The sequence below is a fragment of the Calonectris borealis genome, chromosome 7, assembly GCF_964195595.1.
Source record: "Calonectris borealis chromosome 7, bCalBor7.hap1.2, whole genome shotgun sequence".
Taxonomy (NCBI): Eukaryota; Metazoa; Chordata; class Aves; order Procellariiformes; family Procellariidae; genus Calonectris; species Calonectris borealis.
In genome coordinates this window covers 4,099,029-4,112,390 of record NC_134318.1, presented here as the reverse complement: position 1 = coordinate 4,112,390, position 13,362 = coordinate 4,099,029, and the positions used below count along the sequence as shown (strand labels likewise).

General features: G+C 39.3%; 1 protein-coding gene across 2 annotated transcripts in view; it reads left to right on the top strand.

The window, feature by feature from the left end:
- The window catches only part of PCDH15 (protocadherin related 15), an 827,781-nt gene that overhangs the window by 700,651 nt on the left and 113,768 nt on the right, over window positions 1-13,362 (top strand). For both annotated transcript variants that reach the window (XM_075154074.1, XM_075154076.1), the window contains 2 exons: window positions 856-1,161; window positions 2,326-2,550. In XM_075154074.1, coding sequence (XP_075010175.1) covers window positions 856-1,161; window positions 2,326-2,550 — 531 coding nt within the window. The remainder of the gene's footprint in view (window positions 1-855; window positions 1,162-2,325; window positions 2,551-13,362) is intronic.

The following is a 13,362-nucleotide window of genomic DNA, read 5'->3' as shown; positions in this document are numbered from 1 at the left end:
ACAGGTCAGAATTCAGACTATGTTGAGGGGCTGAGCTCTAGGAAAAACATAAGACTTTTGTCCATCCCTATAAGGGCAGTTCTGTAATAGCAAGAATTATTTGGCTGATACTGAAATTTGAGACTTAGTTCAGTACGTGAGAACAAACATACCAACTGAACAAAATCTAAGCAGTTTTCTATTGCAATCATCTGCCTCTTCTGAGTGTGGAAGAATAAGGATGAAATGTGATAACAGTTGGTTTTGAAGAACATGGTAAACAAACTGTAGAAAGTTAAGTAGTTTTTCAGAGAGCAATGATTAAAATATCACTAAATGTGACAAACGTTACGTGAAATGAAAATTTCTAATGTGTCCATTCGAGCTATCTGCTGACTGCATCCATCTTTCATCTAAGCATGTACTCCATAATGATTTGAGCAGCAATGAAACACATAAATTAAACAGTGTAAAATTAAAATTCCTCTCAGACACCACCTAACCCTGAAGATACTTCAGCATCAGAAGTGTCTGAGGGCTTGACTTTAACAGCATCTAGTTTGTCTTCTGCTTATGTGCACAGTTGTCCAAGGCTGAGCAACTAAATGCGTATTTTCTCCTGAAGTCCAGTTGGGATCCAGTAAACCTACCTTCTGTCACTGCAAACTAAGAGATTTGTTTCTGTGGGATATTTTATCTTCAGCGAAATATCAGAGAGAGACAAGCTGCCATAAACAAGAAATGCTGAGTAGCCACACGAGCATTAGTACCCTGTTGAATATTACCCTACCTTACCTTGTTACTCCCATGTAGGCATATCCCTTGTAGGTATTTAAAATGTGCATTAAAACATGGTTCTTTTTTCTGTGTCTTTAGGCTACAGACCCAGATGCTGGTGTTAATGGTCAAGTTCATTACAGTTTGGCAAACTTCAACAATCTTTTCCGAATCACATCCAATGGTAGCATTTATACAGCAGTTAAACTGAACAGAGAAGTGAGGGACTATTACGAACTTACTGTTGAAGCAACAGACGGAGCTGTGGACCCTCGCCGTTCAACGCTAACTTTAGCGATCAAGGTGCTGGATATTGATGACAACAGCCCTGTTTTTACTAATGCTTCCTACACTGTCTGCGTGCCGGAAAATCTACCACCAGGCACTGTCTTCCTGCAAATAGAGGTAAGAAAGCATTGCAGAGTGAAGAAGATGTTTTGTAAACGTTCTGCAATACTAAGCATGTTCTTATTTAACTTGTCAGTGAGACTGCGGTAAAAGATTCCAAACTGGAGTGGAGGAAGTTATGACACTTAACAGACTGAAAAATGCATGACCTTTAGACAGGTACATAAAAATACTTTGAAGCTGAGGTTCATTTGGAAATAAGAGCAATTATTAACAAACAACAAAACCTACACTACTATTGTCATTTCTTGGAATGTTTTTTTACACATTTAAAGTGCTTTTGATTTGTTTTTGAAAGCTCCTCATATTGCTTCTCCTGTTTACATTAGTAGCAAAAGAGCTTTATCTCAACTGATTTAGACATTTAAATCAAACCTGGATGCCTAACCTCACATTATGGTTAATGGAAATAAATAGTTGCTTCCAGAAGCAATTCATCCAATACCAAGATCATCATCTAAGATAGCTGGAGTAAAGTGAAGTGAACACCTACAGGTGTTGTCTTCTCTTCACTGAGTATAAAAGATACTCAGACAAGTGAGAGTTAATTGTTCAGGGATGAGCTAGAGCTATAAAGACAGAGATTCACTTCGTGCAAGCAGTCTATATATCCTCCTGATGTTTTGGTCAGCATCCTTTAATGAGAAGAATCTGTCCTGAGACAATTTCAACAAGAATGGTTTTCTCTGAACCTCGCTGCAGATAAACCTAATGTCAAATTACAGCTAAAGCAATCACATAATACTCCTTATCCTGATGAAAATTAACATTCTTTGTCTAAATACTGGTATGAAATAAAAACATCCATACGGGGTGAGATCAAATGTCTGCTTAGCCCAGCATCCTCTCCCTGGCAGTGGCCGATAGCAGGTGCCCAGGGAGGAGGGCAAGAACAGACTGAGCTTCCAGTGACTCTTGCCCAGAATACTGTGCTCGTTTCCTGTGGCGGGTATCTCTGGATTTTATAACCTTAAGTGGACTTGTCTTCCTTGTGTTTGTGCAATAGTACTAAGTACATCCAATACTATTAGAATAATATAAGAAAACTAAAGTTTTTTGCAGTAGTTTGCTTTTTTATGTTCTTTAAATCTAGGGATTTTTTGTGAAAATTGATTTTGTTTGGTTTTAAGTATTTTCTTTTTTCTGTATGGCACGCTCTAGGCGAAGGATGTTGATCTTGGTTCTGATGTTAACTATCGAATACGGACACAGGAGGCACTACAGTATTTTGCACTGAACCAGTATACAGGCGAGTTATCGCTTTTGAAGTCCTTGGATTATGAATCATTCTCTGACACAGAAGCAACCTTCACCTTTCTCGTGGAAGCCTTCGATAGCAAGGGCACTATGCCTCCTGGTCTCGCGACTGTCACAGTGAGAGTGAAGGTAAGAGAAATAACTTGTCAGTTGGTAGCATCCTCTCCTATTTGTTACAAAATACTTCATCAACCCTTACAGGTGTCCTGATGAAACACCAGAGCACGCCAGCAGCATGTCTGCTTTCCTGCTCTTTCACTTGTATGAAACTACTGCCTTTTTCTGACAGCAACTTGTTCAGTTAAACATACACTTTGTAACAGCTATAATTACTTTTCTATATGCAATTACGTAGTTAAATCTTGGATCACAGATTTATGAAGTACAAGAATACCTGACTCATAAATGTTTAGCCCTTTAGAATCCCTGAAAGGTTGAAATAAGTACCTAATGGAATTGTTTGCAAAAATGACACCATCACGTTTCAGTTAAAGCTCTCATAAATTGTAATTTTATGAACCATTCGGGTGTATTGAGCGCTGATGTGGCGCACCACATCCTATAATTCAAATTCTGCTGGTTGAAAATACAGAGCTGCAAAGGAACAGGCTTATTTAGTGGTCTTGCACAATGAATTGTTTTTATGCAGTGAGTTACAGCATCACCTCTGGGTTTCAGTTATTTCACCAGCAATATGGGGATAATGATATTCTCTTTGGTAACGATCCACAAATGAAAAGCGTTTGTAGCTGAAACATTAGCACTTACCCATCTTAATTTGGTTGATGTACTCATGTCCAAGAGGAGAGGATATTTTAGACGCTCTAAATCATGCCTCCTTTCATTTACAAAGGCGCAGTTCTGGAGCCAGTCAGTCAAGTCCTTTTGCGCAGTTGCTTCATTTTTGTTGACTTTGTCAGTGAAGAACTGTGAGCTGTGGGAGAGAAGAGAGTTTAATTACTCGCATTTTAGCTAAGAAGCAAAAATTGTAGCAGGAACAAAAGCATAGCTCACAAATGTGAACTTCGTATCTGGCAACTTCAGTTTAAATGTAAGTCTGCGGAAAGTATTTAGCATATATGAATCAGTCTTGGGTTCAGCTTGCTGTGTATCTGCAGATGCTATGAATTGCCACATGATTTTGAGTAATTCTGTTTGTCAGTCTCTACTGAGCTCAGAATTATTTTAGGGACAGTAAATGTCTCCGATTATTAGCTTTGATGACAATGTAAGAAGGCTTCTACAATACCTCTCCATCTCTGCAAAATTTCTCAAACTGAGATGCAGGTCACCTGTTTCCTAATAGTCTGCGCTCTTCCCTGGCTGTTTCCAGTCAATCAAAGAAAACATAGCTTTTGACATCGTTCCTTGAGCCTTTTCTGTTATACTTTTAAGGAGAAAGTTGCTCAAACCTGTTTTTTTCCTAAAAGAAACTTTTTCGCAGCACAGTGAATTTTTGAAAGAATTGAGTGTTTGGGTTTGTTTGGGTGTTTTTGTTGGGTCTTTTAAAAGGTACTTGTTTTCAAAAAGGACTGTATTCGGAGAAAAGCTGTAGTCTGCATCATAGGGCTGAGCCAGCTGTATGATTGTGCGTTTGTGTTGTGTTCATTAATGACAGGGTACAGGAAAGCAATACAATTCAACTTGTTGACCTTAGTGTAACAGCAGCTTGTGCACTGTCGAAGGAGGTGGTGTGAGAACGGGGAACCTAAGAAGGGGATTAGTAGGATCAAAAAATAGGTTTCTTGTTTTCCTGGAAACTCTTCCCACACATGAGCAACAAAAAAGGAGCGTGATGATACTTGTTTGGAAAGGCAGTATGTGAGAGGCTGGAATGCTAGGCTGGAGCCAGGAGTAACAATTTCAGCAGTAAAAGGTGTTAGGCTGGGGACAGAACAGGGCCTGAAAGTGAGGACAAGCAGCTTATATTTTAAATGAGGAAGAAAATAAATCAAAGACGTGATTAAGTGTCATACTCAGTGACAGGCTGACTTTTGCAACAGATCAGTGGGCATAATTAAATATTATATATATTGCTGAGAGTAAGATGATGCTTAGGTTCCAGCCTTGAGTGACAGGTAGAACAGTAGTATTTTGAGTGGCAGTTGAGAAAATGGGGGAGGGCTTGTGGAGAAAACATTTTTAATATCTCATTTTGTTGGACAGATGTCATTAACGGGTTGTATGTCAGATGGTAGAAATTTAGAACCTTGGTCACAAGAGATGTCTAAAATAGAAAGAATAGTTTAATTTAAGCTTATAGATGAACATTCCAATTACAAAATTTACAGGGTGGGGGGAAGGGTGGAGATCAAAATCAGAGCCTTGTGCTACCCCTGTGGGAGATGAGAAGGATCCACAAGAGGACACCTTGAATGGTTGATTCAAGAGACAGAGCAGCAGGAGAGGGGTGCAGAGTCCTGGAAGCCAAGTCAGAACAAGGAGAAGAGCAGGCCTCGGGTGTGAAAAGAAATACGGAAGTAACAAAGTGCGTTGCGATGCAGTTTGTCTTTGTTCTTAATGGAAAAGACTCATATTCCCTCTTGTTGTGAAGGGGGAGAGGGGGAGTGCTGACGTGCCTTTGCTGGGGGTGAAAAGTCCTGATCAGCGCAGGGAGGGCAATGCACTGAAGTTCCCTTGAGGATAGAGGCGGTGTACGCCTTGTACAGGGCCAACGCCAGCACCTCCTGGTAAGCTGACAGAGGGAACTGATTTCTCTCCAGCAGCTCGGTGCGGGTGTTTACAGGGCACTGAGTCTGGCCTTGGGTCTTGAATGCACGATGGTGTACGTGACATGCGTTACGTAGCGGTCTAGAGCCTCATGCACAGCGTATTGCCTGATTCCAATCCAGGCTTTTATTCCTCTGCAATCTTAACCACGGTCCAAGCTGCTGCTTTAGGGTATAGCTAAATAGATAACTCCTGATGAGCATGTTCACTGTTTCATTGGAGTCATTTATAATTTTTTGCTGACCAATTAAGATGTCTGCTCAGGGAATTGAAAGGGTTCTAAAACTCACAATTTCTGCCAGACCATCTGCCAAATCAGAGCCTGTGTTCAGGGACAGGGTGCTTCTGCGTGGGGTGAACATCCCTCTGCCTGTGGCTCTGGAGGAGCTGTTCCCATTCAGCCTGTCTTTTGCTCCTGCTCTGGGACCAGGAACTGGGGGCGTCTGATTCTTCTTAGTAGTAGATACGCTTTTACTTTATTTAGAACATGGTATTAGAGTAATTATTTTAATACTGTGTTTGTGACCCCAAATAGGAAATAAACCAAGGGCAGGTACACTGTAGGCCCTAACATAACACTTGGGCCGATTGCAGTCTTTAATAACACAAAATTGAACTAGAGAAAACCAGAAGTGAGCATTAAGGCAATAGTAGGTCCAAGCAGGGAATTAATGTAACCATTAGGGATTCAGTCCCTCTAATCCTCAGAGCATTATTGGTATTACTGAGGTCTCCGAGTCCTTTTGGGCTTGTGCTGCTCTGTTAACATTTGTCATTTTTCACAGTCCAGCTCTTAACCGAAAGCGTTGTAATTTTTACTGTGTATTAGGATTCTGTTAACCAACTATGGACAACATCTGGTGGTTTCATGTATCATTTATGTGATATAAAACTGAATGAGCAGCAGTACAGTATACCCATAATCACACTGATCTTTGTGGCTTGGGGGAGGGTAGATACACACAGTGATTTTCTTTAGACTCTCGCTTTCAGCCTTTGGCATGACAAGTTACAAATAGTTTGTATTAACCTTCCCTGAACTTGATCAAAACACAGATTGCGTAGCAGAATACTCACTGCAGAAAAAATAACTTAATCTGTTACCTGCATGTCAGTATTGAAATACATTATTGGCCACTGCTGCAGCCAAATGGCCCTGTACATTGTGTGGATGTCTTATGACTCTTTCTTCGAAGAAAGCCAAAGGTAAATTAATAAATTGCTGTATCCTTTCTGGTATTACTGAGGAGGAATAGTGTAAGTGGCATTGATTTCTTCTTCCCAGAAAGATGCAAACCACCTCAAACAGGCTGAGGTTTTTCTTTTTTTGCCAGTTCTCAGATTCTTCTTGCTGCTTTCACAACTTTTCACCTTAACCTGAGAGTAGTAATGAGTCATCTTGTCTTGGGATGGCATGGGAGATTGCACAAGTGATCATCCAGAATAATGGATGATTTTAATCTGATCTGTAATCAAGAACACAAAACTTTTTATTTTATCTGGGGTTTTTTTATATATAATTATACAGGTTAGACATACCAAATTTTATCAGTCTTGAAAACATAGTTTAAGGGATAAAAACATCAGCAACTCCAAGAAACAATGTGTGTGCTATTTTTCAGTGGTTTGCCACTGTCAAGGCATAATTTCTCTCACCATGAGAACGGCAGAGATTTGCATTCACTCAGTGTCTGAGAGGGCTGAATTGTTTGCTAAGAGTGCCTGTAGAGCATATTGCAGTATGCACGAGCATCCCCTCATAATATAAATGTTTCTCAGTATTTGAGGAAGCGAAATCATTACTGTTCAAATGGTGTGCTTATTATTAGGATTTAGCATTTGGAAACAATTACTATGGTAATAGAGCTTCTTAACAGAAACAGGACTAACCTTTTTCCAGTTTATATCGCTGTTAAATGAGTAATGTGTTCCTAAATACATATTATAAGAATTTCTGTATCATGGGGCCTGTAAGGTACTTGCATATTTTATGCTGTGACCTCCTCTTATTATTACTACTAGCATTATTTTTTTATTACTTTACGTCTCTTTCTTGTTTGTTGTAATTGCTTTTTCTCCTCCTTCTGTGTTCTGGGATTGGTTTTCTTTTTAGTTTTTCAAGTAGAGTATATAGTGTAATGAAGCCATTATCTCTGGCTGATGATTCAAAGTGATAGAGCAAGAATAAGTAAAAACAGATCTATATGTTTCTAGCAATGCCATATTACGAGACGGCCTACCAAATATTTCGTATAATTTCTACCATGCCTTAATCCCAGTGGACTGTTGTAAACATTATACACTGAATTCCCAGATTTAGTAAAACTGTCTTTACCCATGAACATCAATAAACATATTGCTATCATCAGAGAGTACACAAACTGCAACAGTCAAACTAGTTTTTCAAGAGAAGTATGCCACTGAGAAGTTAGAAGTCAACATATGCTTTAGATGATGCATTATCGGTACTTATTGTGGGGTGAATTAGAATCTTTTGTAATCACTATGCTAAGTCTTCCCTTCCTTGGGAACTTTGCGTGAAAGAAACAAACCAGCCACGCAAAAATGTGTAACAGCTAAATCTTTCTCTCTGGCACGGTTGCTCCTTCATCAACATGACCGTTCTTGGGGTCCTGCATATTCAAGCTGGAAGCAAATGGTATGATCTCGGTTGTAATGATGCCATTGCAGTGCAGAGCTCCAACCTGCTTAGACAAGAAAGCTCCCTTTGTTTCTCTGACAACCTAAATCTTGAATCAGAACAAGGAGAAATATAATTTGTTTGCTTTTCTAGGGTGGGAGGGTTAGAAGAAGCTGCGTGTTTGTGGATGAATCACCCTCTCAAACCAAACAATCAGAGCCAATGGTAAAGCAAAGGAAATAAAGGTGTGTGGAGAAAGTATGCGGGAACCCAGCATTTGAGACAGCGGAAGAAAATGTTACAGCAGGACCCTCTCCTCTCACAGAGCGCATTTACTGTACTGCTGGGGAGTGAGTGGCTTTAGTCTCTATAAAATGCTTAAATTATCATTAGGAGAGAATGGGAGAAGAGGGATCCACAGGTTGTCGTTAGGGAGAGGAGAGGACATTTTGGTTCAAACCCTGCTCCACCAGATGTTTAAATAGCCATGCGTATGTGTAGCTGCCACTGCTTTCTCTTCCTGCAGGTATTTACTAGAAATTCACTCAAGTCTTGTTTCTAATGAGCAGGTGAGCAGTAATACATCATTGCTTCATTATGGTGGGATTTCATGTTATGGTGAGATTTAATTACAATAATAATGAAGATTTTCTGCCAGAAATTATACAGGTAGTGAAGGATACATGGAAGGTAAAAGACATTAGTGAATCAGTTAAAGTCAAACACATTGACAGTTTCTAATATTTCTAAAATAAAATCTAAGTTATGTTTTTTCAATAAATTTACATCCATGAAGTTAATCCTTCCTCTCTCACATGTAATGAAAACCATTTCCCATTTAAAGAATAACAGGGTGGTCCAGCACAGCAGCGGCACATAGCTTACATGAAGGTTAAAAGAATGAGCTGTATTGCCTCCAAAATGTAACTGCTTATTTATCTCTTTTCTAGAGGCATTAACGGAGTAATGGGCTTGGTGTTGGACTACAGTGCGAGTAAACAGATTTTTTTTTCAATCTCAACTTATTTGTTCAATCATCTGCTAGTCATTTATTACCTTGTATAGTCCCCTATGAATATTATCCCTTAATTTATATTATGAGCTACTTCAGGGCTTGCTGAGTATAAATATGAAAAAGAGGCAGTTACACCATGTTAACAAGCCTCTCTTTTGTATAACTTCAGACAAAGAACCCTGTGTAAAGAAGCACTGCACCCAATTAAAGACAAAATTCAAAGTGCCACTTCATACAGTTTGTCATATTATCTTGTCAGCATCATCACAAAGATTTTGAACTTGCTCAAAGTTACTCAACATTGCTTGATCCTCTAACCTCAGTCCTTCTAAATTAGTCACTGTGGTTGATTCGTAAATCTAAAAGATATTTCAAATACTTGTGGCACAACTGGGAGTAGTTTTCAAGTACTGGCTTACTTCAGTGGACTTAATGTAAACATAAAATTGAAATGATACCTTAGCAAATCAAAATGTAGGATCACCAATAAAGGTTTGCTTGCAAACTTAGATAATGTCTTGGGGGATGAATGTACTGCTGAGATGCATGAACCTTAAAGGAGAATATCTGTAAGGGTGGCATGTGTTTATTATAAGAGGCCAAGAGATTACATAAAGAATGGGAAGGGACTTCAAGTTCTTGATACTTCAATATCTGGTGAAATTAGGTATTTCTGTATTATGCCACATAATGAGTTCACTTCCCCCCCTCGAAAGCTGCATTTTTTCACGAGTCAAAACTTTGAAGGTGCTCTTTTACATATGTAATTTGAAGTGGGAATAATCAGAGTAGTTTTCCATCACATACACGATTATTGATAATAAAATTAACTTGTTATTGCATTTGTAAAAGAAACAGTTTTAAAGCTAAGAATTAGTGAGATAAGTGATAAGTAGATTTTTTTTCCATTACTTTTATCATATACATTAGGAAGTATAAATTGTTCTGTGCTCACCTTCTTCGCATAAATTACAGAAACTGACTGATGGAATGAAAGTACGAATTACAGAGGGAACAAAATTGAAAATATCTTAAAAAGAATTATTTTACCTCAATGATTTTAAGCCATTGTACAGTTACTCATTTCTAATCCCTTTGCAATCAATTTGAAAGGCTAGATATACCTGGATGTGTAATATTCTGTTGCTGTGAACCACTCCACAGAATTATCTAGGTAAATTACAACATCAATCACACATTTAAGTTCATAATAACAGTGTTATGGCTGAAGGATGAGAGCTTGTTTAAAATCTTAAGATCCTGGTTATTGGCCCAGTTCTAGATAGTATATTAACTGCCTACAGTAGTCCTTTAGGGGATTGTTAGTGGTTATTAAGGCCTGGAGAATAATGTTGTATCCTCTCAGCTTGCATGAGTGTTTGCTTAGTGAAAGAATAGATGCAGTTTACACGCATGCATGAATAAATATATATATATCAATCAACTCTTGGCTCAAAATAAAGATCTGCGGTTGTATTTTGCTGTAGCTGTGTACATGGCACTGTAGACATTTAAGGGAAGAGGAAAAGAAAAGATAATATTCTAGTAAAGGGATTATAGTTGAATAATATTTTGGTTTTCTTTTAGAAAAATAAAGTCACCTGTAACAGAATGGTTTTCTGAAGTCAGAGCTCAAATTTTCAGTTGTTTCAATGCTAAGTCTGTGACTCCAAATCCAGAGACCTTGTTTCAGAAGAGCTTTAAAACTTATTTTTAGGCAATCATGTAATTTAAGATCAGTGACATGAAAGCGTATGAAATTTGAATTTTAATATTTAATATTAAATTTGTACATTTGTACTGTTCTGAATAAGGTTGATTAGCATCGTATTGAAAGGCTTTGGAAGCTTACTAAGTTTAATAATAGAAATATAATCAAGTGAGGATTTGCAGAAATGGAGAAATTACAGAAAGAACTGAGGGCACTAGATGGCTATTACCAGTTAGCATGGACCAGAGGAATGGACGGTAAGAAAGTATGGCACTTATAGATGCCGTAGCTGAAATGTAATGATGGTAGAAAAGATCTCATCCTCTGCGAACATCAGTGAGCGCCGTGCTGGAGAGGTTTCTGCCGAGGGATAACCTGCACTTGGCATTTCCTTTAAAGCTAAGCAGAGCTTCAGGAACCCGTTGCAAAGCAAAGTTGCATCAAAATGAAAGCACTTGCTCACTTGGGCCCCAAAAATGTTTTGTTAAAGGGCAAGATAGGGCCTTGTGGCAGAGGTCAAAGACCTGGTAGTTAACAGATAAAAAAATTGAAAATTATTGTGAGAGATCAGTGTGAGCGAGGCTGCTCCATGTGGAGGGATGAGCTGGGATCCGAGGGTGACCCAGTGTGGGCAGTGCCCTCCCCGACTGGGCGCAGTCCCTGTGGGGACAGAGCCGGGCGGGCAGACCAGCAGGCTCCATCGACAGCCCCAGACGTGGTGAGGGCATGAACCCGGTCTGGGGTCTGTCCAGCGAGTCCAGCCAGGAGCAAAAGGGGATGGGGCCAGAAGCAGGGCTGGAGACTGGTATCCTATGGCATCACTGGAGCAGGACCGAGGGCCCCGACTGGGCTGAAATGGGGTCCTGGGCCCAGGGGCAGGGTGTTGGGGGGCCTAGGTGAGGCCGCTCCAGGCCATTAAGGGCTATGGATGCCCTTAGGGCCGTGATATCTTGTGGCCTTTAGGGTTTTTTCATTCTGCTTAGTAATAAAATATGTTGGATTTTTTTTTTAAATAAGGCGTTGAGTGACATCTTTCTATGGTTGAAGAATGCACAAGAGGAATAATGATTTTAAAGTACAGTGATACCAAAACACCCCTTTCCTTTGTGTAGAAGAGAGTTTCAGGGATATAGTAGAGGAATGTTAAATGTGCCCTTGGAAGTCCCCAAACAGCAGGGGATTATTAAACACTTGGAGGCAGCTCAGATGAGAAGCCACCAGCTCTGGTAATGTGCACATAGACTTAAGTGGCAGATGTTCTAAACAAAATGACAGCAGGAAATTACAGATACATATCTGTAGTTGTACAAAAAGATTGGGAAGGTTTGAAAATTTCAGTGTGTGACGTATGCTATGCTTTGAAATAAACCTTTTTACTTTCTCCCTTTGTGGGATTATGTTATGTACGTTTAACATTAGTGGAAGGAGGGATCACTTTAAAAATACATTTTTTCCCCCTATTTATTACGCTCGTGATAAAAGCCAGCAGACTGCAAAAGGAGCTGTAAATGCCTAATATGCATTTATTAGCTCAGACGCTGTTCAGTCACGCTGTTTTTTATGGCAGGGGAATGTTGATTTGCACTTAGATATAGTAGACTAGAAACCTTGGGATCAGCAGGTATAATCAAAGAGCACAGTCCTGAAGTGGTAGGAAAAACACATGGATGTGCTTACAAACGCTTTATGAAACTATTTGCAAACCAAGAAAATGTAATATTTAAGAAGCTAACAAACTTAATGAGTGATTTTGTCAACAGGTCAGAAATAGGAGAGTAAGACGTTTCCTCATAGACTTTTAGAATCTTTATGGTAAAATGCTTTCTGCTTAGCAGTTGAGGAGAGAGGCAAGAAGAAATGGAAGCTTTGTGCAAAATTGCATTTGTAATGCAGGCTCCCCAGGTAGGCACCTCTACACACGTATGCTTTGATAATGGCGAAGATCTTCTAAATAGTGCGATTCTCTTAGTGGTCTAGATAAATCAACAGAATCTGTGGTTTTGGTGTTCTTTGACAGGAATTTGTCCGTCTGGAACTGTTCAGCAGATTAATAATTAGTTTTTGCTATCATGGGATTACAGCTATTTGAATAAATAGTCAATACTTGATTACAATGAGGTCACATACTACAAGAAACAGGAATTAAAACATCAGACTGGTTTTATAAGCTCTAAAAAATCCAAACCCTAGATGTCTAGATACAAAAAAGTATAACCCTGTTTTCATAAGAAGGAAATTGGGAGAGGGTAAAACATGTTGATTTTTACGGGCGTTGGGGGAGGAGAGGCTTCGCTCCCATTTGGCAGGGCTGCCCTCTAGTGCACTGCAGGCTAAAGGCAGCGATTTTGTACGTGCAGTAACTGGGCTCTCTTTGTAGGATAAAAGGGCATCGGCACAAATTCTTGTGCCTGCGATAGATAGAGATATGTATACATAAACGTATGTATATACACGTGAATATATGTCTCCCTCTCAAATGTATTGGCATGTCATCTGGAATTGCCTCTGTTTGTGTGGAGATGGCTGATGAAAAATTAATTTAAGTTTTTAGTCTTTATTTTTTTCTTACAAAACAAGATTTCTACCAAAACACATTTTCAGGAAAAATTATTATTCTTTAGAAAGCCAGTAGATTAGTGGTAATACTCAAATCAGACAAGTCTGTCACTGGTTGTAATGTTGCATTTTATTAATTGAAACATGGCTAACAGTCGTGAGCTGCAGCGGTAGTTCACTGGAGTGAGAAGGGGCCACATCCTGAGCTCATCACAACTGCCTTGCTCTCAGCAACCAGCAGAAAGGAGCTGTAGTCCTGGTGTATCCGGCTCCTTCTTTCAGGCAGGA